Source organism: Aquila chrysaetos, chromosome Z (assembly GCF_900496995.4).
Source record: "Aquila chrysaetos chrysaetos chromosome Z, bAquChr1.4, whole genome shotgun sequence".
NCBI lineage: Eukaryota > Metazoa > Chordata > Aves > Accipitriformes > Accipitridae > Aquila > Aquila chrysaetos.
The window spans coordinates 1684785-1711090 of record NC_044030.1 but is presented as its reverse complement, the minus strand read 5'-3'; the positions used below and the strand labels follow the sequence as shown (position 1 = coordinate 1711090).

The 26306-nt window shown below is 37.2% G+C and overlaps 1 protein-coding gene across 4 annotated transcripts in view; it reads left to right on the top strand.

The window, feature by feature from the left end:
- The window catches only part of SLF1 (SMC5-SMC6 complex localization factor 1), a 43104-nt gene extending 21923 nt beyond the window's left edge, over window positions 1–21181 (top strand). For all 4 annotated transcript variants that reach the window (XM_030004915.2, XM_030004914.1, XM_030004916.1 and 1 more), the window contains 8 exons: window positions 762–927; window positions 7805–7952; window positions 10230–10375; window positions 12389–12558; window positions 13047–13171; window positions 15145–15237; window positions 15631–15813; window positions 18309–21181. In XM_030004915.2, coding sequence (XP_029860775.1) covers window positions 762–927; window positions 7805–7952; window positions 10230–10375; window positions 12389–12558; window positions 13047–13171; window positions 15145–15237; window positions 15631–15813; window positions 18309–18793 — 1516 coding nt within the window. In that variant the 3' untranslated portion in view covers window positions 18794–21181. The remainder of the gene's footprint in view (window positions 1–761; window positions 928–7804; window positions 7953–10229; window positions 10376–12388; window positions 12559–13046; window positions 13172–15144; window positions 15238–15630; window positions 15814–18308) is intronic.
- The last annotated feature ends 5125 nt before the right edge of the window (window positions 21182–26306 follow it).

Genomic DNA, 26306 nt, shown 5'->3' with positions numbered 1-26306 from the left:
GGAGCCTGCTCCAGCGCGGGCTTCCCAGGGGGTCACAGCCTCCTTCAGGCATGCCCCTGCTCTGCCGTGGGGTCCTCCACGGGCTGCAGGTGGAGATCTGCTCCACTGTGGACCTCCCTGGGGGACAGCCTGCCTCGCCATGGTCTTCCCAACGGACTGCAAGGGAATCTCTGCTCCGGCGCCTGGAGCATCTCCTCCCCTCCTTCTTCACTGACCTTGGTGTCTGCAGAGTTTTTTCTCTTACCTGTTCTCACTCCTCTCTCTGCAGTTTCTGTGCCCCAGCAACTTTTTTCCCTTCTTAAATATGTTATCACAGATGCGCTGCCACCATCGCTGATGGGCTCAGCCTTGACCAGCAGTAGGTCCGTCTTGGAGCCGGCTGGCTTTGGCTCCACCAGACGTGGGGGAAGCTTCTAGCAGCTTCTCACAGAATCCACCCCTGTTGCCCCCCTGCTACCAAAAACTTGCCACACAAGCCCAATACATAAAGGCAGCCTTTACTTTATGTAATATTAGCACAATATTACATAAAGGCAGCCTTTACTTTATGTAATATTAGCACAATATTAGAATTCCTTCAGTCTGACTGTAATAGTCATCATTATTTTACTTCTTATTCATCAGAAATTGTGTCTGATCTTTCCATACTTAAAAATTGCCAAACCTGTGTGTGTTTTGACAGAAGACAAGGTTTCTGTCTGGTAACTATAGTAATCAAAGTGGCATAAAGATTTAGGTTTTTTCACTTTCTTTTTTTACAGTTTGGTTGAAGGGACCAATTCACAGCATCAGCAAGTCATGCCACAGACAGTTCTTCTGGAGACCTTTTGGCTGGGAAGCGACACCTCAGTGCTTTTTAGCAAACACATACATATTCTAGCAGATTGGGTCATACTTTCCCATAGAGAATTGAACAGAAAAAATGATGTGAGTATGTATTTTATACTATAAAATAATGAAGACCGACATATTTTTCTTAAAGGCATTCCCTTTGTTCCTTCCTTTGTGAGGAATTATATGTAAGAATCACAGCTGCTTGTTATAGCTGCCTTTTGTTGTGAAGCATGCTGGTTTTTGCTCCACTAAAGGAAATGAATTGATCCATAAGATTCTCATATTGATCTGTAGAGAAGAAACGAGTCATGAGTAGCTTGTTGGCTACATTCAGATGTTCACATGCCCTTACCAGCAGGTATTACTGTAGTCATTAGGGACACCAGCTTAATACATCCTGTCAAACAATAAGGTGTAACGAAAGAGGGGATTATCTTATTTTACAGTGATTGTATTCAGGAAACGTTGGAAGGAGAAAGCTAACAAAACTAATAGTTTTTTGCTGTTTTCTACAGATATGCATTTTTTTTATTTTACTAAATGCCCCAGTTTTCTTCCCAAGTCCTTTAGTTTCATTTGGTATCTTCCCTAGGTCTTTTCATAAAAATGGAATTGAAGGCAACTTAATTGCTGTTCTGTGACCTGCTGACCAGCAGGACATTGACCTGAAAGATACTGAGTGTCCTCTGTACCACCTCTTTCTTTTCAGAAGCTAGAGGCCTTGTAAAACATCTTTGACTTCTACATTCTCACATAAAATACAAACTTACTGCTGTCTCTGCGTTCTCTTTTAAATTATTGTGAAAGCACAGAATAAATAGGTACTTCATTCACTTTTTCAATACAATAACAGAACAACAATAGAAAATCAAGTATTCCAGAGAAAAAAGCACTTTCAATATAATACCTAGTAGTTCATTATGTTAAGAAAGCAGAAAGATTAAACATAATGAGAGCTTCACTCATCTTACCTAGCCAGACCTCCTACCTTTTTTGAGGGCTATCAAAGCAAGACATTCTGAAACAGTGCTGCCTTTTATCCTTGGTCAAGATATTAAAAAAGTGCCTAAAATTAGGCTTCTATACCCATATTTATATTTAAACAACCTACCTTTTCAAAGGTACTGAGCACCAAGCAGGCATGCATTCAGTTGCCGTCAGTGGCCATTCTGTTTCTTTGGAAAATGAGACTGCTTTCATATGTTTCCTGGTGTTGAATCTGCAGTTTAAGTGTAGGCACCATTTTCTTTTTTCTACTATGCCTTCTTTTGACAAGTTCCAGCACTGTAAGCCATATCTTTTTCATAAACCATTCTTTGCATAAGCAGAATAATCACTTGTGTCAGATAGAGTGTAGTACACATATGAAAAATAAACTTAAAAGAAAGAATAAAACATAACATAAAACACAGAGACCTACCTCTTGTTTAGATTCTATTTTCTTTATATACATACATATAAAAATTGTACTTTCAGCACAAAACCCAGATGCCTATTGCTTTCCCACTTTGATCTTATGCACTGTAATGTACAATATCCCTGCAGATATGAATTCTAGCCTTAAAAAGCAGCTTGTTGCCTCATAGTATCTGCAGTGTTGTATGTTCTTTCTTACAGCCTTATTCCTTAATTTCGTATTTATATATTGCATTTTCTTTCCCTTTGCATTTTTTGGCAAAAATAAACTCTAAAAAAAAATAACATATTTTTACATTCAAAACTTTTCATTAACCTTTTCTGCACTCTCAATTTTGTTACACTAAAACTTGATATACTGATTTCTCCACATACTCAGAGACTCCATTTAAAATTCCATGACATAGTTGAAAATGTCATTAAGAAAGCCAAAGGAGCAGATCCTCCCTAGCTATCCAGGCAGAACTGTTTTCTTTTCTCCTTCTTTTTTTATTATTTTAGAGATGCATAAATAAAACCACAGTATTTCCAGGTCATTTAATAAGGCATATTGGATGCAAAATTTTACTTCTTGTCTTCAGTTTAAGGGTGTGAGTCATTGTTACCAGTTTTGTTTTTTAAAGGCTGTTTGCTTAAGAGGCAACACATTGGCAAGAAACACATAAGGCCATTTAGAAACCCAAATGAAAGGAATTACTTTGGGTATTCTTACTATCTGCATGGGCACAGAAATTAAGTGGTTTATAGCACAGTGTAAAGGTGTGACTCTGTTTCTGAGCTTAAACAAGCGTGTTAGCTCGTGGGAAGAAATAAACATGCCAACTGTGATATACCGAACTTCCATGCAATTTTCCAGTGAAAATACCTGTAAATAAAACCAGATGAATAATTTAATTAAATTCTTTTTTTGAGCATATCTAACACATTCTTTTCTAAGTGGTAAAAGTGGGCAATTTTTTTTTTTTTTTTTTTTTTTTTTTTTTTTTTTTTTTTTAGCTTTTTAGAATCAGATTCTTTTTTTTGTAATTCAAAGAGATTGTAACAAATCAGCACTGAAGTGGAGGGAAAATATCAGTGTATATTTCCTCTCTTCTAGTGCTGATTTGTTGCAAAATTATGGTTTTTATATATATGGGTGTACATATATAATATGTGTGTGTCTGCATAACAAGAGCAATCCAGAAACAGTTACAGTATTCTAAGTGAGAAAATCCATGCTGAAATTCTGAGTTACTGGTTTCTTTGGCTTACATACTCTGGAGGTATTTCACTTTTCAGACCTGTTATAACCAACATCAGATAAAAAGAAAAAGAAAGAATGAAGGGCTATAAAAATTTAAGTTACATATATAAGTGCATTTGCTTTCTTGTGTTAGATATAATTTACTTTATCTTAAAAGTACCAGAATAAAATCAGTGACAGGAAGTTGGATGCCTTTGCTTATGACTGTGTTAATCTGCTGGGACAACTTGGTGAAATAAAACTGATACACTATCCTTGTAGTTAAAAATGTGCTGCCAAAGAACATAGAAGTTTTTCCATCACTTGAGATCTTCAAATCAATATTGAATATAATTTTAATTTAAATAACATTTATTATTTATTACATTATTTAAATAGGTTTGGTGCAGAAACTCCTGGTCAAGGTTCCTTGAATCAAAGCTGTTAATTCAGTTTTAGAATTTACAAAGGAATGTGTATATTGCTTATAACACTTTGAGTAGCATTGAGCTATTGCATGGCTTTTCACAATGTCACAAATGGTATCGGAAATGCTTTTCATCCCTGATAGTACTGGTGGTTTTTTTAAAAGAGCTGTCTTACATAGCCTGACAAAGGAGTGAAAAAGGCATTAATACCATTTTTTAGTTGCATCATCTTGCATATTTCTAACTTGTTTTCTTCCATGTTTCAGGTATCTTTACCTGCTAAAAATTTGTATGCCGTAAATTTGTAGAACTAAATGTCTTTTTGGTTTATCTGGCACTTCCAGTAGCTTCCTGGAAGTATGTTTTAGGCACTTTTGGGGTACTGCATAACCCTAAAAACATTTACACCACATGAAAAAGAACTCTGAAGAACAACTCTAAAATAACTCTGTAATTCAAAGTAGAAAAGTTAAAATGAGTTTTCCTATGACTTAAAAGCTTTCGTATAAGAACTTTTATGTGTACTAAAACACACTGTGAAACTTCTGTCACTGTAGCACTGTACTTGACTTGGCAGAGCATTAAATGGAACAGCAATGTAGGAATTGCATTTGCTAAGCTGGCAGACATCAGTTGTACTGATATGACCTTTGTATGCTAACACAGTCAACAGCCTCTTCCCACTTCAATGCTTTTCTCCATGAGATAGCTTTGATTCTCAACAATAAGAACAAGAGAGTTTTGAAAAAAGGTTTAACTGGATCTTACTTAATTTGCTGTGCATGGTGTAGTAGGTTGACCCCAGCTGGCAGGTAAGTCCCCACCCAGCCGCTCCCTCACCCACCCCACAGCGGGATGAGGGAGAGAATTGGAAGCGCAAACACTCATGGGTTCAGATAAAGACAGTTTAATCAGTGAAGCAAAGCTGCGCACACCAGCAAAGCAAGCAAAGCAAAATAAGGAATTCATTCAGTGCTTCCCATCGGCAGGCAGATGTCCAGCCGCTTCCTGGAAAGCAGGGCTTCATCACATGTAGCAGTTACTTGGCAAGGCAAACACCATAACCCTGAATGTCCCCCCTTCCTCCTCCTTTCCCCAGCTTTTATTGCTGAGCACAATGTTTATATGGCATGGAATATCCCTTTGGTCATTTCGGGTCAGCTGTCCTGGCTGTGCCCTCTCCCAGCTTCTTGCACACCCCCAGGCCAGTTGCTTGGGGGGGTAGAGTAGGAAAAAGAACAAGCCTTGATGCTGTCATACATGGTAGCAATTCCCATGTTTCATGCAAATGCTTCCTTCTTTTTCCTTTTTAATATTGCTTGTGTTTTCATTACTATGTTTGTATTGTTTTGTGCTTGAAAATGAAAATATTTTTAAGATGTTAATATTTAAATGTTTTTAGAACAGATGATACTTGCAGTAAATTGGAGCATTTCCCCCTCATTTGTAGAATTGAACCATTTATTTCAAAATATTAAGGAGAAGCTCTTGGTTTGTACTACCGTTGTTTTACCAAAATGTCAACCAATCCTACACCAGTTGGAAGGATCTGGTTTGTCTTTGTCAGTGTGCAGATACTTAGCTGAGCAAACATAGTTGCAACTCATGTAGCAGCCACATTTAACATGCAGCTATATAGCTGACTGCAAAACATTATTAATACTTGCAGTATTAACAGTCATTATTTCAATCTGCTGCATCAAGGTCAACTTTCACTCCCCACCCCTTTCCTTGAAGATATTTCATAGATGAAGTAATACAATATTGTGATTTAGAAACAAGAAAAAGAATAAATACTAGTGCTTTGCATCTGTATCTACCTCAGATTACATCCATACGTCCTTGATCCTGTCATTTAACCTCTGTTAAAATTGTGCTTTTTTACTGCCTTTGTGTAATTTATTTCCTGCAAAGAGCTATTGATGGAATTACATTATTCACCCAGTATTTTGCTTTGGGGTCCAGTGATAAAAGAAGTGTGCATACTTAAGGGAAATTTAAATGCATTTTAGATGTTTTAAATTAGTTCTTCAGTTTCTATTCCGGAATCTTCAGAAGGTAGGAAGTAATGTAGCTTTTAAAATATTTCAATTTTAGTTGAAAAAAAATATTTTCATGTTCTTGACATGCCATATCAAGTTTTTGTTACTATGGGATCCCACAGTTCATCTACAGTAAAGTATTATGATACAGTAAAGCAAGAGGCAAACCAAATCAAATAGTGCTTAATGGAGTAAGAGGAAGTAGGGCTGGAAGCAATGTCAGAGATCTGTCCTAACAGATTTTGCCAGGCCAGTTCTTAAAAGCCTTCAGTGATGGAGATTATACTGTTTCCCCACCCACACAATGTTTATTTGTAGTTGTGTTTATTCCTTTTCTTTTGAATGACAAGTAAGTCTGTTAACTGTAGGGACAGTATTTATGTAGGTTTTCAACAAATTACTTTGTAATCTTTTTATTATAAATCTTACCTGTGTCACAGTCTCTGTTGCTCTTACATAGTCTGTCTGATTTATTGATGAAGCTCAATCTGTTTTAGTCCTTGGTGTTTTCCAGCTTCTGAGGGAATCCTGTTAAATTATTTTAAACCAACCTGGAACGTATTTTGTTCTCAAAGGAGTATCAGACAAACCATTGACTGTGGTGTGAGACCACAACAAAAGACAGAAAAGTTTTGTTTCCTTTAAGTAATTCTATAAAATCTAAAGCTGACAAATAAGTAAGTACATACTCAGTTCAATTTCCCTCTTATCCAAAATTGTCCATTCTGAAGTACTCATTCTCTTTCACTAGAATGCACTGTATTGGCTGGTGCTCTAGTGTAACAGTAGTGATTCTCTGGAAGAGCCTTAGGTAGGTGTCTCTGTGCAAATGAATGCATGTGTTCCTACTGTGGTGCAGGTATTCTTCCAATTTGCACTTTCAAAACTGACATACAAATACTGAATTTTCTGTGGTTGTACATGTGGTCAGAGGAATAACTTATTTCAGAATCATTGCATAAAGTATTTTTACATGGCACAGAAAGGTATTGAGTAGACAGATCTGACTTGACTTTGCACAGACTAACTCAGACAATAGAAGCAGTGCTTTAACCAACCACTACCGATGAAGTGCTCATGTGGATGAACAAGTATTTTCATCTATCTCACGGTACTTTCTGGATAGCATGTTAAAGTGCTGTATATTGTCTTGATGCCTCCAAACAAAATGCGCTTTGGCTTTTTTGTCTACACCTGACCATTTTGTGGAGGTTCAGGGGAGAAAAAGGTAAGGCTAATACCCATAAGTATGTTCTTTTTAAATTTGCTGCTGCTATTCTCTTTGGAATTTTTGGTAGCAGAAGACAGTTTCCTGATCCCACAAACTGGCTGCCAAAGTTCTTTCTGTGCAGGAAACTAGCACCTTGCATCCTTTCCCTTTTGGCACAGACATGGTTAGTCACAAAAGGAGCTTTCACATCATGATGAAATCTTTGGGAAAAAAGAGTCGTAATATAGCAGGTAGAATAAGATCCCTGTAATTGTCAAATTAAACACAAGGTTAACTAGCATAAATGCAGTAGTTGAAATCTTACAGTTAAAATAATTTAAAAAGAAATCACACTTCGTACTTGTAAGCTTTGATCCCATTTTGCATGTTTTCAAATAACTTTTATTTCTGCAATGCCAAATGTTAATTCATGTGGCATCAATAGCGTATTAATTTTGTTGACCTAGCTGCAACAGTTAGCTTTTGAGCAGCAGAAGAAAAGCCAGTGAAGAGGTGATGTGGCAACAGAGTGGGCTTTTATCTAAGGAAGTTCTCTAGTGTTATTATTGGTACATTATCAGTGTGAATTTGTTACACGCTACAGGTCTATAGATACTCTTTTGTTTTGGTTTGGTTTTTTCTTTTCATTTAGGCTTTCAGATGTGAAATAGCTGGTCTATTAAATGCAATTCTTGGAACTGTAGTGGAATATTGGGTCATCTCAAGTTTGCTTATGGACAGAAACGTGTTTCATGAAATAGCTGGTGATTTGGCACAGTACCTTGCCATTTCATGTGATGGTAAGTGTTTGAAAGGCCTCTCAAACTCTTTTAATCAGATACCCTAAAGTCCTAACTGAAATCCTTGGTTTACTTTCAAGTTATTTTTTACCTTCTGTTGCAGCTCTGCAGTCTTACGGTGTGATGTGTACGTATACAAGAAACTGTTTTATTGTGTGTATGTGTCTGTCTCTCTGTCTGTCTCAAGCAAAGACCAAATAGAACAGGCTTTCTTACTAAAATATCTCTAAATAAATCTCAGTAGGTGTTAATGTGAAAGCAAGACTACACAGTGTGAAGAAGAAAAAAAATCTTTGGAGCTCTCTTGTCAGTTTAGGAAGAGCTTTAAGCATATAATAAGCCATAACTTCAGAGAGGCAATCAGACACACCTTAGCTCAGGCCAATTCTCAGGTGAAATTTTTCACTCCACAAACTTGATCTGGTTTGCTAAAGACACTTCAGCCATAAGTCCAAAAGCTATGCTGAACTCTTTGACCCATTCAGACTTCAAATGAAACATTTCAGTGTCTCATTCCAAATCCTTTAGACTTAATGGACTTTATTTGGGGGCTGGGGGAAAATTCCAGCTAGTCCCTTGAATCACTATTGTTCCTCTTCATTAAATACACTAGGTAAAAAGAAATGCCATGACTCAAATGAACCATTATAATTTCACATGAAATGTCGGTTGAGGTATCTGTCCTTTTGGCAACTAGGGGATGAGGAACTCAAAAGACCAAAAAAATAAGAAAACTACTGAATGTTTTTAATTACATTTTCAAACTTAATTCCCACCAAAGCCTGCCCCTCCTCCCCTCCCCCCAATTAGGAAGTAGTGAGAAAACTGTAACTCGGCTGTTACACCTGTATGGATATCCTGGTTTCAGTCATCATTTTCTCTAGTGATAGGTGTACGTAGGCTTCATTTAAAGTGTATCTGTCTTCTCCTACCTGGACACTTGAGAAGAACTATGCTGAAAAGATTAAACTAAAATCTTAGTGTCTAGACAAATAGTTTCACTCTAGTCTTATGGAAAGCAAATTATCAGAACCGTTTTAGCCTGCCTTAAATCTTAGAAGGCCAAATCAGTTGGTACTTTGTAGTATTTAAATCAATGGAGCTTTGAGTATCTACTACTATTGCCACCTCTCCAACGGATATTCTAGCTTTCATATAAGGGAGAATCTTGGATATGTCTTTCTGTAAGACTTTCTTACTTTCATCTTGGATATGTCTTTCTGTAAGACTTTCTTACTTTCCTGTACACAAATGGAAAATTACACTTTCAATGCTGTCCTCCATTGAGAGCATTCACAAGAACAACATTCACAATCTGATTATAAAGAGTAAAGATTCTTTGACCTATTGGTGATCACAGCTGCTTGGTTCAGTCTACAGCACTTAGAGCCCAAAAAACTGTTGCAGAGTTCTCCTAAACTCTGTCGCTCTTAGAGTAGAAAAAGTCTGTAGTCTCAAAACTTGTGTTTCTGTTTCGATTGACTCTACAGACCAGTTGATGTATGAGCACTTCTTAGCAGAACAGAATATTCCCTCAATAAATACTTTCTTCCTCATGGCAGACCTTGCTTTCCACCTGTTACAGTTGCTATTTTGACAAAATTATTTTGCTAGAATCAAAATACAAATATCACCCTAAGAAAAATCAGTCATTCTGTCTCCTTTTCCAAAAAAAAAGAGAGGTAGGCCAGACATATGCCTGATATATATTGAGATAGCTACAGATACAGATATATATTCTTCTGCTACTGTTTTGTTTTCGTTTTTTAAACTGAACTATTTGGTGCATCTGAATGGGGCTGAAATTTGCTTACAGTCACTTTTAATGTAGCATTTGGTCACCCTACATTACTTGCAGATTTCTTTGTTCATGTGTTACCCATTTTATCAGAATTGTGTTTGTATTATGTCACTTAGAGATTTTAAAGGTGACCACTTGCATAACTTCCCAAATAAATAATTTAATTCTCAAAATCAAGGTCAAACTTTTATAAGATTTTATTTAGAGTGGGTTTTTTTTAAAGTTTCACATAAAAAGTGGTGCTTTGCCTTTTAAAATCTGTTGACCATTCTCTTAGAAACTGGTCTTATTATCAGATGATGGATAAGATCTTTTTTAATATGAGTATTTTTAGTAATTCTCGTGGAGAATAGCTTCTGAATCTGCAAAAGCAGAAAAAAAATGTCTGGAAGAGCTATCTTCTAGATAACTCTAGATGTACAGGGGTTTATATTCTCATTTTAAGGCTCTTTTTTTTCCCCTTTGCTTTTATCTAGATTTTTCGATATGTGAATTAAAAATGTTCATTTGTTCCATACCATCCCTCTGGCTTCAAATGTTTGTCGCAGAAGCAGTTTTTAAAAAAACGTGTTTACAGAGGAATGTACCTATTTCTACAGAACCTCTTTCTCTTCAGAAAATAGTAAGTAACTCTTCTACTCCTTAATAACCTATTACACTTAAGTATTTTACAAGTAATTGGATTCATGAAAGTCTTGGAAAATAACTTTCTTTTGTGGTCTAAGGTCATACTCATTGCATGCATTGTCTTCCACCTGTAGATAGATTCTACTGCATTTAGATTTCTCTTTGCCCAAGATCTGGGTTCAAAACAGTGGTAAGATTTTTCTTGCCAGACAATTCGTAACACCTGGTTAATCTGTTTAGATGCAGTTAACATGAAAAGTCTCAATGAAAGCTTTTTAAAATAACCTCTGATGTAAATATGTTATTGCAATGTTACATTTGTAATTTAGGAGAATCCCAAATATAGTGTGATTTTCCTGGGTTATCTTTTCCTTCAGATTTTTTTAAGAGGTGGCAGTCTATAATTCTACTGGGTCTAAGCATTTGTTACATACAAGATTTTATGATTTTGAACCACAGTGTATTCATGTGAATTTTGCCTCTTAAAAACTTTCTCCTACTTGCAAACCTTTTCCTGCCTTCAAATCACAATTTGTGGTAGTTGGTGAGGAAATACATGATGAAAACTGTGAAAGAAATTCTCAAAACCATGACTGCTGGCAGGTTGCAGGCAAATCAGGGAGATCACACAGTAATGACATGCCCTATCTTAGAGCCTCATTTCAGTAATCATAATACTAACAACTAAGCAGAATATGGAATCCACAACTATTTCTGTATGTCCTAAAATTCTGCAGGTAGAGTCAAAGAAAAACAAATTTACACCTTTATACCTTTTCCATACATAAGGTTGCCTGAATTTTACAGGAGTTTATTGTGAACAGACATAATTGTTTATTGATACATTGTGTTTAAACAGAGCTGGAACAAAAGACTGTCAGAATTTAAAAAATAAACCAACTATGTATCTAATATTTAACGTATGTTGCCAACACATATGCAGCAGCAATTGCTATTTTTAGTATTGCCATGACTACTGATCACTCTCTGGAACTACTTAAATGTAAATTTTTGTAGTGCCTGAAACAAGTTCATGTGCTTTTTGTGGCTTTTCTTAGCGTTACTGTGCCTCCTTTCTTGTTCCGTACAATAAATACTAACTCTCGTCCAATCTTCCCAGCTCTTCTCATACAGCATCTTACCAGCTAGGCTTTTCTATCGGTTCAGATAGTGACCTGCTTCTCTCTGGTGGTAAATGTACAATGAAGCTGCAAGTAAGGTGTCCCTCACCCATTGTAAGTTGCCTGCAGAATCTACAGTGATCTGCTAGATAATCAAAGCCTTCTTTAATATTTTTCTTCAGATAAAATCATAGTGTAATCATTGAATGAGTCCCCTCACTGGACTTTTTCCTATGCTTTTGCCAAACTGCAGAAACTTATATGACTTTTTAAAATGAGTGGTATAGGTGGGTTGGAAGCTCTGTATTACTGGAAAGAAGCCAAAGTATCTACAACGTCCAAAGCTATCCTAATAATTAGAGATCACCTAAGAGATAACTAGCTTATTGCCTTCACAATGCTCAAAGGCTTTATCCAACCCCTCATCTTAGAAGAGATGAAGGAGGGGAGTGAGTATTTTTTACCACATTGCTCCCTTGGTTTTGCTCCCTGTGTTGGGAGCAGGAAGCTTGTAAATACTTTCATTAAGTACCTGAGAATCAATTAGCTTTAATTCAGCCTTATGTCCAGCTAAAGTGATCAAAATTATCTTAGCTACCAAAAACTGAAGAGAGAGGTCTAGAAATTTCCCACTTTCTGGCTCAGACCCAACCCACTCACCTCTGAGGCCAGCATAAAAAGTAAATTATAAGAACATAAAAAAAGGCTGCAGAAGACAACTTTAAACAATCTATATATGCAATCATTTAGGGATCATATTTTTAAAAACTTAGATACAACAAACTGTGGGTGGTGGATGACTGCTTTGCATGAAGTGCAACAAAAGAAAATGACTGCATTTTAATTTACTGTATACTAAGTAATTGCAAATGTTACTTTTGCAACAGGTCTGTTCCTATTCACAGGCTTTGCAAGAGGTAGGGATGCATGCAACAAGAAAGATACACAAAGCAAAGAAAAATAAAATAGGGCAATGGCCATGCCCTGAGTCTCAAAAGGCATTACAGATGCTAAATGGCGATAAGCAGAACCAAGTCAAAGTGCTGCCTGATCTACCGTAAGTAATACCTATAACATCACCAGTTTTATTCTGCTTTGGGGGACAGCTTCTGACCTGACACATTTCTTGAACTTTATATGACCTGTTTTGTTGTCTACAAATTACTGCAACTGACAGAAAGCTCCATTTTAAACCTGTAACACCTCTGGGCTGGGGTTCCTCATTTCTCCCCATCCTCCATCTCAGTGTATATGCAGGCTGATGTAGTTATATTTTCCCAATATTAAATTTAAAGGGTACATAGAGAAGTTGAACTGTTCATAGAATTACCTTTAAAGAAAGTTTAATTGTGGGTAGTTTAATTTTATTACTCTTTTAAATACAGTTGTAATTAAATGACATAGAATTTATGTAATTAAGACATTTCAGAAGTAACTCTGAAATAAGTATGCTCTACATACACATTTAAAAGCATTAAGTACATATACATTATCTTAAAAGATGAAATAGTGATTTTAGACATGTCCCCTTTGCTCTCTTTTCAGTGACAGTAAGTGCCTTCCATTGACAACGAGGCTTAGAGCAAAAGCAGAAGTTCAGGCTGCACACACCAAAGAGAATGGCTACCTTTTGGCTGAAGAGGTACATATTTACAAGAGAAATTCTAAAGGTATTCTATATATCTAATTTATGTTAAGAACTTTATATGGTTAGAATCGACAGTTTCAGATTTAAAAACCTCGTCCTGATGAATGCTGAACTAAAATGATGGCTTATGCCCAAGAATTATTTTCTTATGGTTCGTGTTTCTTTTTTCCGATGTCTATTTGAAAGGAGGAATTGTATATATGGTGGAATAAAGCTGCCTTCTTCATTCCCCTCCCCCTCCCAGATATTAAATACAGTGTACAGCTTGTGTGAGCTCATTCCAGTCTTGCCTGCCTTACTTTGCTAATCCACCTCAACCTGTGCTTGGTAGGATCAACGTCTTCTGATTTGAAAGTATAATTCAGTCTTCATCTCTTTCAGTCCTAGACATTTTGTGAACAAAGACTGAGGAGTATGCTATGTTACATAGCTGTGTTAAGCATATGGACTGTTTTCTTCCAGGCATTCAGCCCAGACTATGAAAGGCATTTGGCTTTTGTCTTAGCTATACTGGAACCCAAGTACCTAAGGAATAAAACAGCACTGCAGTAATTCATTTGGTTCCTACTTATTACACAAATTTAATAAGTTGTACTTTACATGAGCCTTTACCTGAACAGAATTACTTGCTGGAACTACTTTTTGTCATCTTCATCATCAGAAATTTACTGATATCACTTAAAACACAACTATATTAATATGACACCCAAGAGGAGGCTTAGAATAAACTGCCATAAGCAAGCTGGGATTGTTCAAAAAATTAAAAACAGAATTGTATCACAAACACTGAAGGACAAAAAAACCCTCACCCTCTTTTGGGATTTAAGAGAGCTTCAGTAACAGAGCCAGACCATGCATTTTTAAAATTGGTTCCCTTTCTCTTTATTGCTTTTGCAAGTAAAATTGATGTGAATTATTACATGCTGACTTCTACAAAGAAAAGTGAGCTGAAGGACTAGGGCAAAAAAAAAAAAACCACCCTGGTTTTTTTTCTGTTCTTCTCCTGCCAAAATTGTAAGTAGTATCTTCTGTTGAAAGAATGAGTATGGAGCTGACAGATTTACATAGTGAAGGTATTAATATAACAAAATATACCATGTAAATCTTATCGCAAAGGCTGAGAGATTTAGCCTGAGATATTTTTCATTTCTAAGATGTTTGTTGCATCATCTTTCACCTGGCATCAAGATTTTCCTCTGGCTCTTGTTCAAACATAATCATTTAGTGAAAGCGAAACAGCGTTTAGAATGGGTCTGAAGTTTGTTTTGCAGAGACTAATGGTGCCTTTACATATAAGCAGCAGTTCTCGCTTGCTGTTCAATTTTTCACACTTACTTCAGCTTTATATGGTACTAAGGTTTGGGATTTTTTTCTTCCAGAGGATTTTCTTTTTTTAATTATTGTTATTATTAGGACCCCTTCATTTATTTCTCTCTCTTTCCCCCCTCCCTTGCTACTGTAGCCAAGTCAGACAGCCTATTGAGAAACAGCAAACCATCTGTTAACGGATTTGAAGTTCTGAATTATACTTGAGTGTGTAGAGGCACTCGTGCTTAGCCAGAAACATTCATTTGAATTAAGCTATAAATGCTGTGTAAAAAGAACCATACATTTTAACGTAGGTTCATGAATAAATTTAAGGGAGGGCAACTGCACTCTAAAGTTTTATTGCTTCAAAACCCAGTATTTTTGGTGTTCTGTGATCACTTGGTGCTTTTATAGTGTGATTGAAGCTTTAAACCTTGAACTGGGGGGAGATAATTCCTGTGTTAAACCGTTTGCAATACAATTTCATTGCTGGATCTCTGGTGGAACAGAAGCTCTGTGGGTTTTTTTGAATTTTCTTAAAAGATGGTTAAACAGGATAAAGGAAAATCTTACTCATTATTGAATTTTCTGGCATATAGCCAGGTCTCCTAGTTCCAGGCACTTTGATTATTTTCTTTAGTTGCTGTCTTGCCTAGTCTAGTGTAATCTATTAATTTTTTATGGTAGGACAGACAGCCCTGCATAAAGCTTGCATAAGTAACAAAGTGGAGAGATTGATTCAGCTTCTCTCTTCCCCTGGAACAGACATTAATGCTAAAGGTAAGTTACTCATTTTCTCTATAGAACTAAGAAATTAAGCCAAATAAAGAACTGTATTAATATCTGTTTGGTAATAAAGTTTATATTTATACTATTAAAACTGTCTTTATTATTTTAAACAACACAAAATGAGGACTTTATTGCAAACATTGAGGAAAGGTTAATTTAGAACTCAACTGTGTTTTAACATCACATTTTCTATTGATTTTTAAAAATGCTATTTAGTTTTTTTCAGATGTTTTTCAATAGAATTTCTTGTCTTAAAATCACAAGCTGCCACTGCAGCCATGATGAATAGTAAAAAATAAAGTGTTTTGCTGTCTCATGAATTACATTATTAACATTTTAGTACTACTTCTGCTGTTTTAAAACTTCCCTTGATTTATAATTCAGACTATGCTGGCTGGACGCCTTTGCATGAAGCCTGTAACCATGGCAGCACAGTGTGTGTCCGTGAAATTTTGCAACGTTGTCCAGAGGTAGACCTGCTCAGTCAAGTGGACGGGGTGACTCCTTTGCATGATGCACTGTCAAATGGACATGTAGAAATTGGCAAGCTGCTACTTCAGCATGGGGGTGAGTGCATTTATGCTAAACTGGTTGAGGGAAATTATCCACTGTTCTGAGTCCATATGAAGTTCGTGGTGTTTTTCTTAATAGTTGCTTAAAATACAATATTATTATGAAATATTTATTTAAAAACATTTTTAAGCCAAGCTGTTTTGGTCACAATAAAAATAATACTGTTTTCACACTTATCTTGATCAGCTGAATATGAAATTAACCAGGATTTTCACATTTTTTTCCAATATGGTAATGTTTTTATTCTGCATTTTACACCATATGCATTGTAACTATATTCTCCAAACTCATTAATGAAGATAAAGATTACCTAGTCACCAGGCAAAGCCAAGGATTGTCTTTTGTTTTGATCTATTTTTACCACGATGCAAAAATAGATCAGTAAATCTCTATATAATCATGTATTTCAACATAAATTTGTTCAGCATTTATGAAAATTAATGTGATGGTCTTTGAAGAACACAATTAGCTTGGTAATTAGTTTAAGAAAGGAATCTATATTGTAATTGTGATAACTGCTGTTTAGGGATAATAGTGGGAGGGATGCCTTAGTTTCTAAAAAAAGATACATTGCCCCTTAGGCAGACACACGATAAATGTTTTGAACAATATTTTTTGTTCAGTGACAGGGAACTTGTATCTTGTCTTGAAATATACTGTATCAATATAATTAACTTAGCATGTTTTTTTTTAAAAAAACAACTGCAAAGAATGGTCTTGGATATCAACTCTTCCTTCTTTTAATTCATTTACTAAAATGAGTATTTGTGATATCCTTACCATTGACCTACTGTGTCAGTTTAATCTCTGTGCATTATATGCCGAGTCCAAATTTTTTCAATAAAAATCATTCTCTTTATAGCCATGAGGCAGAAGAATGCACTGTATTTAGATGGCCTATTACTTAATTAAGGTAGAGAAACAAAATGTTCTTTCATTCTTGGCATAAGACCCTCTGTATTTATGGTCTTCTCCTGCCCCCTAAAGGCTATTTCTGTGTCTGTTGCGCAAGGACCGGCTCATAATCAATACATTCCTCTGCAGTTCTACCTCTGTGTTTGCTGCACTTCAGTTCTGTGGCTCCCAGGTGTTTTATATATCTACTGAACCATGTATCTGACATGCCAAGCCAATACCTGGGCTCAGTTCAATCGGTCTAAGTGATGCAATAGCCAATATTGTAGTAAGTCCAGCTCCTCAATTGGAAATGGCATTGCACTGACAGATGTGCATTTTTCCTAGGCTATTGTGAAGAATAGGTAGTGGATGATCCTGTTGTCCTAGGGGAAGAGCTCTACTTGCACCTGCATTCATCAAGGTTTTCTGGCAACTATAAGGCTGTGTCTACCCTTATCTTTGCCTTTGTCACACTCTGGGTTTTGGCCTGTCAAATAGCTGACAAGACTATGGTAGAAAGCACGTTACCCATTCAATGTGGATTTACTCAGCTCAGTAATTTAGAACACATCTCTGCAAAAACTTTTTTCACTTTCTTTCTCTAAAAAACCTTCAGCTTGCAAAATTTAATTATATTGCATAGTCAGTGATGGAGTAAAACAATGCACCTTTAATCACAGCAAAGCTAAAACCTCTAGTATGGGTATCTAATGTGGTGAATTACCTTTTTTTTGTAATTAAAATATATTTCTGAAAATGTATTCAAGTTAAAATGGCATCATTACTTTAGTATAGTAACCCAAATTTACATAAGATTTCTGATGTGTTCATCTTTGAAAATCAATACCTGCGGTGTGTTAACTGCCTTCATTCTATCTTACTGATGTGGCCTTACCAAAATGTCTGTAAACGGTTTGAATATTAATAGCACCATTGTACTAATAAACAGGAAATACCAAAAGAGTGTAGTATAATCTGAACCAGTAAAACAAGTGCCATTTACTTACTTTAAATCTATTTATTAGAGTAATTACTTGTTGTATTTCAGAAGTCTCTTAAGACAAAATTTTGAAACTTAGTTATTGGGGGAGTCTAGTCAATTGTTTACCTTGTTGCATTGCCTAGGACAAGATTGGCCACACCACCCAGGAAAGTAAAATAAAGACAATCATAGTAACGTGCCTTTCATTTGGAGTAGAGTCTGGGCAAATAACGTGGTCTATAAAATAGTTAATAGAACTTTACAACAGTAATAACATTACATTTTTACATACTTTACATATTGTTACTTGAAATTTTAGGATAAGCAACATTTGAATTTCTTTTCCATTTCTGTATAATAACCCTTGGCTTTCAACCTAGCAAAACTGGGAAGAAAATTAAGACGGTATCCTAAAGAAACGGTTACAAAGGGTCTCTGTACATGTTCTAGCTTATATTGCAAATGTGTAACTCATCAGTTACAGCAACATAACTTAGTACAAAAAGGAATTTAAACAGACTCCTAGCTTCTGGCAAAAACCAAACCAAAATCTTGTTCGGCTGCCAAATTGAATGTGCTGTTATTATTAATGTTTGTATTTTCCCTGCAGGACCAGTCCTTCTACAGCAGAGGGACTCCAATGGAGAATTGCCACTGGATTATGTTGAGTCTGTACCAGTAAAGCAAGAACTTCTGAATGTTGTTCATCCAGAAGAAAACATTGAAAGCTTCTGTGAACGCACAGAACAAGATTTTTGCAGTCAGCAGAGAGAACTGTGGTTGTTTTTATTTAATAAGATGCTGCTGAATTTTTGTTCTGTTTATAATCTGTCTTTACCCTTTACTTTAACTCTCAGACAGGTAGCTTGTTCAAATGTACTTCAAGTAATGGCTCGTGGTAACTGTGAGATGAAAAATACATTTTCTGCAGATTGGTTAGTAGATACATATTTTAGAGAGCGAGAAACTTTTCAAAAGTTGCCACAGTTTCTACAAGAAATATCTGCAAGCATGGTTTTTTACCCTGGAGAACAGATGAAGGCTTTATTAGCAACTCTTGAAACTATGGTAGAGGCATATCAGCTCTCTACTTAAATGTTTTTAACAGTTAGCTTCCAAACAAGCCGCATCATTGATTGAATCTTGACTGTTAACCCTTGGTATTGGGCTAACTTTTCTTCTGGCAACCAAAGAAGTCCAAATTTCACAGCCTTACACGAGTCTTACATGTTAGTATCTCCTGTGTTGTTAATAATTTCCTCTAACAGAACCTGGAAGTCAGATGCATTGATTCAGTGCACTTTTTAGGCAAAATTTTTCCAATACCAATGCCTTCTATTTGTCTGACAGTTCTGGATGCCTGTGACCACCTCGGGAGGGTGCTAGATATCATTTGCACTAAGTTAAACTTTGTATTTTCTGTCCTGGAAATCGTTGTTACCCATCTTACGCCGTAGTTCACTTCGGTTTCCAGAGGTAGTGACCCTAAAGTTAAACCGAGTTGAAAGACGACCACAAGCAGTTTTTCCTTGAGTGAGGCTTGTGCCTCCTACATGTTTTAAAATCCTCTAATAAAACTGATGTTTGAAGCTAATGTTAATGTTGTCTGACATTAAGCAAAAATATATAGAAGAGCAAATTCCTTCTATCCATTTTTGTCTTATTTATCCTTCTCTTAGAAAAATCAAAATTATGTTGTGTAAATTAATTACATCTTGTAAAATTCAAAACAGAAGGTGGTATGTATATGTTTACAGAATCGGTGTACTAGCACTTCCCACGTCTTCGATAGTTTGATAGAAATGGTCACACAAAGGCGTGTGGAAAATCACAGTGGCTGGTCAGCACCGTGGCACTCGTGGTCACATTCATTTGTGCAGTGACTGACTTGTGGAGACTGGCCCAGATACTCGGGTGATTTGCAAAACTCCAGTGGGTACCACTGACTAGAGCTTTAAAACTATCAAGTCATCTTGCTGCTTCCCAGGATGGTGATGCTGCGAAGGGCCAAATCCACCCTCAGCATAACTTCCGATGTCCTTGGCTCTGCTCTAACTCGTGTTGGCTTGCAGTGGTTTGATAAATCCATTACACTGGCAGTGTATAAAATGATCTGGTAACACTCCTGGGATTCCCTGAACTAACGATGCTGGTGGAAGCAGTGGCACAAATCTAGTTATGTTGGCAGGGGAATTCAGAAAGGATTAGGCAAGACAGTTTAAGTATGTACTGGGCATCAGATTCTGACACTAAGTATGGATCTCCTTAAAAATTACACCCCATTTAATATGAGAATTTTGTTCTCAGTTCTGTGAATACATGCAAACTACACATGATAAATCCTCTAAACTAATCCTCTAACCTAATTTAGGATTGTGTGCTACATATTCTATCAGATGGTCCTTTTAATTAATTAAGAAAAAGAGAAAATCCTGTGCTGTTCTTTCAAGGTGTTGAGGCTCATGAGGCAGCTGAAGTACGTAATTGTGCTGCATGGGGTTGGGGATGTGGAAAGGTTACGTGTTTTGGAGAGCCTTTATTGCACATTTATACAGCAGTAACTACTCTTCTTGCCTCGCATCTTTGTAGGGATCCAGTGCCAAATTCATTTCAGACTAGTGTCTGGGAAGAGAGACACTTCAAAAGGAAGTTTATCCCTTCCCCTTTCAAGGGAAGAGAAGGAAGTGCTGCTTTAGAATGAGGGTACCTGATTTTTTTTCTAATATATTCAGTAATAGATCAGGAGTAATTTAAAATCTTAGCCTTCAAAAGGAAGGTACTGATTAGCAATGTTTCCAATTCCAATTCTTCTGTAATAGAATTTATAATATTTAAAAAAAAAAAAAAAAGAAAGGGTGAGGATAATAACTGCTCCTGAAATTGATGTTGCTTGACTAGGGGGAGTAAGTTACATTGATGCAGCTGGCTTGCAGCACATTAAAACTTCCATTTAGCCTTTCTGCAGCTGAGATATGTGATCTCATAGCAATCCACTGAAGTTGCTCAGGCTGAGTTGGTCTTGGAAACAGACCTTCAATAAAAATGTTCAGTGTTTATTAATGACTGATTATTATTTTTATACATGCATGCAGACCAGCCTGCTCTAATAGAATAAAGGGTCAGTGCATATTGGATTTGTCTATGTTTGTGCACTTTTTATTTTTCTCTAGTAAGAAAGCAATACCAAAAAAACCTTTGTCATATGAGATGGACTAATAGAAGTCGGTATTCCCTGTTGCAGGACATAGTAAAAGAAATGCTATGTACATACCGTCTAAAGAATGCAAAATATGCATTTAAGTTGGCAGTACTAACATTTTCTTTAGTCACGAATTTGATAGGTAATTGGGAATTTAAAATAATTGGGACTCGGAGAACCACACAAAAAGAATTCTGCTGGATCTGGAAAAGCAAATGCTTCAGAATATTCATATCTATTCCTAATATAATACATTGGTGACTGAAATAAAAGCAGGAAAAGCATTGTTTTGGTCTGACAGAGAGAGTGATTCTGCTTATATATCCAAGATACTCCCACAGTTATTTGCTATTATGTCATTTAGACAGGAAAAAAAGTACATCAATCATTTATAAGTCCTACTTACCTATTTAAACTAATTTCAACTACATCTTTCCAAGATACTGTAAAGTAGATAATATATGCTAAATGAACATTATTAACATTGCAAAATGAGACATTCAAAAGTTAGCAAATTTCTGAATTAATATTCCACATGTAGCCCCAACTTAAATATTGTCTGTGTGCATTGTCAGTCTTTAATTATATGGTGACACAATTTTGTTCTCTCTAATGTTCTCTCAGTTTAAGGATCATATACTGGAAATTTTCCTGTTATTTCCCAGTTATGCTCTTAACAGAGTTCAGTTTTATATATACTCAAGTTTGCAAACTCCATATCCTTAAATAATCTTAAGTATATCTATCTCAGTTGTATTTAACATAAAATTATGTGCTTCATCTAATTTATTAGAGAGTACCTGTTCTCCTTCAGAATAGTAGAACTTTCATGTTAAATCATGATTGCAATAAAGTGAGATCTATTAAGTAAGTGATTAAACTAACCGCTTTTTAAAATCCCTCTTGGTAGGTAGGGTATTTCCCACTTCCAAGCTTAGTTAAAAGAACAAACAAAATCAGCCAACCAGCCGCCCTCCCCTTTTTCTCTCTATGCCCACGTTTCACACGCTGACATGCTTCACAAGCACAAAGGTACATCTTCATCCTCAATCAATCCTGTTTTTCCCAGGCCTTTAAAAAGTTATGCTTTGCCTTCAGTACACAGTTGGAGAATACCACTTCTGCACAGTTACAGATGCTGCCCAGATGGGCAAGTAACAGTGGTCAGCAGCACGATAGTTGGTATAGAATAGAAGGTAGAGCACACTGGGATATGCAGTTGGGAATGATAATGGCATGCAAAGATGTTGGTCGGGCGTCGAAAGTTGTCCAAAAAGTTGCATTAAGCCAAATTCTGGTCTGACACGTATTCTTTGTTTCACACCACTACCATTACTAGGTACAAAGCACATCAGTTTATGCGCAAAAATGTCAGTAATTTGTAAGATGTTTACTACAGAGTGTTTCTTGATTTCAAAATGGTCACACTCATTGGCAAATAAATCACTACTGCCAGTGTACTAGGAGCCTGGGCTCAGGAGATGTGCTGTTGATTTGTTTTATTTTTGTTTAGGAGCAAAGGTTACCTTATAAAATTTAAATATTCCTGTAGCTTCAGTAACCATTTAAAATTTGTTAGCTCCCTCTAAACTATCTAACTCTAAATAGTCCTGAAGCTTTCTCCCGCACCATCTACGATCCCAACAGATGCTAAATTGCTGCATTGCAAAAGGGCAGCATCACAAATGCCCTGTGCAGGGTTAGTACCAAACCCCTGCCTCGTCCCCCTGTACTGGGCACTGGTGAGGCCGCACCTCGAGTGCTGTGTTCAGTTTTGGGCCCCTCGCCGCAGGAAAGACATGGAGGTGCTGGAGCGTGTCCAGAGAAGGGCAACCGAGCTGGTGAAGGTCTGGAGCACCAGTCTGATGAGGAGCGGCTGAGGGAACTGGGGCTGTTGGAGAAAAGGAGGCTGAGGGGAGACCTGATCGCTCTCTGCAACTACCTGAAAGGAGGGTGTAGCCAGGTGGGGGTCGGTCTCTTCTCCCAAGTAAGAAGTGATAGGATGAGAGGAAACAGCCTCAAGTTGCACCAGGGGAGGTTTAGACGGCAAATTAGGAAAAAATTTTTCACCAGAAGGGTTGTCAAGCACTGGAGCAGGCTGCCCAGGGAAGCGGTGGAGTCACCATCCCTGGAGGTATTTAAAAGACGTGTAGACGTGGCACTTTTAGTGACATGGTTTAGTGGTGGACCTGGCAGTGCCAACCTAATGGTTGGACTCAGTCATCTCAAGGGTCTTTTCCAACCTAAATGATTCCATGATCTGATGAAAGACAGCCCCCCCACGTGGTCGAGTGCCTGGCAAGTTCAGAGAAACCGCTCTCTGATTTATTGTAGGGTAACTACAGCCTTCATCGTGTTGTCTTACATTTAAATTGCACTGGCTGCATTAAGACACTTTTTTTTTTTAACTGGGATCCAATTTAGTGACTGAGCCAGACCAATCTGCGTGAGTGGTCTTTTCATCATCTCCTGTGCCATGTGCAAATGTAAATACGAATGGCTGCATATTTATATATTGGTGGTGCAACATGTCGGTCTGAGCACCAAGCCCAGAGGAACACCATGAGAAACATTTCATGCCCAGAGATTATTCCCAAATGCATACTGTTTAAAATCTGGCATATAACTCCTTTTTAAATCTGTTAAATGCATATTAAATAATTACAATTATCAAACCATAGTATATAAAGATCCTTACAAGTTCATAAATTTATCATCACATTTACCAGGGTATGAAACGATGCTTCTTCAGGAAAACAGCTCTAAAAATTACACTTTGCACAGTATTCATCTTTGCCTTCATATTCAGATAAAGATAGTGAAAATGCACCTGATTTATCAACCAAACTTGTAATCTCTGTGAAAAAAAAATGGATTCTAGTTGGTCTAAGAAATTGCTTTAAGTCAGGATATCAACTGATACTATTACAGTACTGTATTTTAGGCAATTGAGTAAATGCAGAATGCCTTCTTTTAAAAAAAAAAAGGATGAGCTGGGGACTATTTAGCAGAATTTGTCCTGCAGGCAGGTGGGGACCACTGTGCAGAAGACATGGAATAGTAAAGCTGCAGAGCTCCCATCACACTATCTATCTACACAGGTATCTGTGAACCAGGTGTTTGGAGACCATGGTTAAATTGCTCCAAAAATAATTAGAAATATTAAGAAACAATACCTCTATCTGCCTAAAGCTGATGATAATATTCATTAAAAAAAGGGAAATTAGACTATTTTGTTGGTTTTCAACAACATCAGGAATTACTGTTGCCACCCACATTCAAAGAGACTGCTGGCTGGAGAGGGAAGGAAAGAAAGAAAGAATGGTGCAAAAATACTGTGCTCAAGTCCAGTTAAGAAATTGAGATCCAGCTTCAGGATTCTTTCAATGCAAGGTTCATTAATCTTTCAGGAAAGCTATCTTATTGATGCTGGAAAATTGTCATTAATCTTAAATGTAGAAGTGAAAATAAAACAGTGGAAGAGTGAACAGTCAGCTTATACAAATTGTGAAGATTGCTGACACAGGGAAGTTTACCTATTGTGGCTTGTCACTTGCACACAGCTGAAGTCTAATTAATCTAATTCTTGTCTTACCTAAATGAGCCTGTATACTTTTGCTAAATGTCACAGTTTTTCGGGAGAGTCATGTAAAGAAGGTCTCATTCTTGTTTAACTCCCAGTGCACCTAAATCACCTTGCTCTTTTATTTAAAAGTAGTAGATGTTTTGCCAAGATATGTAACTATATACCAGCTCATCTGTAACCAGTGGTGCTTTGGGAAATACAGGGAAGGCAAAGCTAAGTAAAAAAAAATAAAAATTAAACTAATCTAGAAAGATCTGTATTAAAAAAAAAATCATAAAACTGCAGTGTCGATAATTCAGCTTGTTGGTTTGTTATTTGCCTTACTAATCCATTTAGTCTTAAAATCTGGCATTTTCTACTTCTCACTAATGCTTCAACTCCAATTTTCTTTAATGGTGTTAGGCTATTTACCCCACTATGTACATGCATGCCTGCTGGAATTTTGCTCTGAGAAAAAATACGCTCTGGCAGTTTGAGGTGGTCAACCAGTGACCATTTCCAGCTGTTCAAAGCACACCCTCTCTGCGTGGGGGACACGCTATCTATAATGGCTCTTGAACTACTGGAGATGAACTTCATATGGATACCATGTGGGCTGATGATGATAGCGTATCTTCTCTATCATCAACCCCTTCTGATTTCAGGAGTGTTCATAGAACATGAAGAATTACCTGTTCCCTGATGAGCCTTTGCAAACTCCACGCAAAAAAGCAGGAAGGGAATTGTAAGATTAAATGATGGGTATAGTTATCAAAGGCTCTAGCATAGCTATATTTATAGGGGCTTCACCACCATTATTAAATCAAGGTTCAGATTGGGGTTTGGGGGGAGGTGTTTCGTTTTTTTCAACAAATCCAGAAAAATCCTTTCAAATGCATATTGTGCCACAGCAGCACCAGGTTTAAGCTTTGATAGGGTATAACCTCGTTTGCCAACAGTGAGTGCTAGCTGTCAGCAAAACCACAGCCTGCTGGGCTGCTGGAGGGGGCCGTGGCAGGCTGCCCAAGGGGAAAGAAGGAAAACCCCTGCTTGGCATAGCGGACTACGAATAAGCAAGCAGGCTGCCATTCCAAATATTGCCCTTTTACAAATTTAAGCACAAATTTTGCTTTTCTTACCCTGTGCAGCATCCTGAATTAAAGGCCTGTAAATAACAGCTGAATAACACGTCGAGTCGCTAGCAAGTGCCAGATCCGAGGAAAAACTCAGGTCCCCTCTAGGCTTCTGTGTAGTGACACAGGAGGAGAGAGGTTCCTACAAAGCAGAACGAGGATTATGCTTATCTTTCAAAACTTTACCCTCCCCCAGAAACCTCTACAGGCCAGAGCATCTTCTCAAGGGGAGGAGACACTTGTTTTCTTTTCTCCTGCAGGGTTACACACTCTTGTTTCTGCAACAGCTACACGAAAATTGCATAAATATTTACCAGTTTTATTTACAAGGTTTTCTGTTACACACTGGAAGCATCACCCTCGAGGCTGCAGGCCATCTTCTGCCTCTGCTGTCTCTTCTACAGGCAATCCTGGCTCCTCTTCTGCACCGAGCTGCAGCCGCAGGAGGATCAATCCTCTCATTAGGCCCCCTCCCCTTCTCCCCCCACCTGAAACAGGCTCGTGTCTACCACACCATCCTCTTAGGAAATACGCAGCGTGGATTTGAGTCCACTCAGACTAAACAGAAAGTAAAACTGAGGTCTCTCTTCCACCTTGGCCAAGTGCCATGCCTGCTCCGCTAAAGTTAAGGTGCTGCGCGCAGGGTCAGCTTCATGTTATCTGTATCTGAGCTGCGGCTGTCACCAGCACAGAATGTCTGTACCTGCCCTC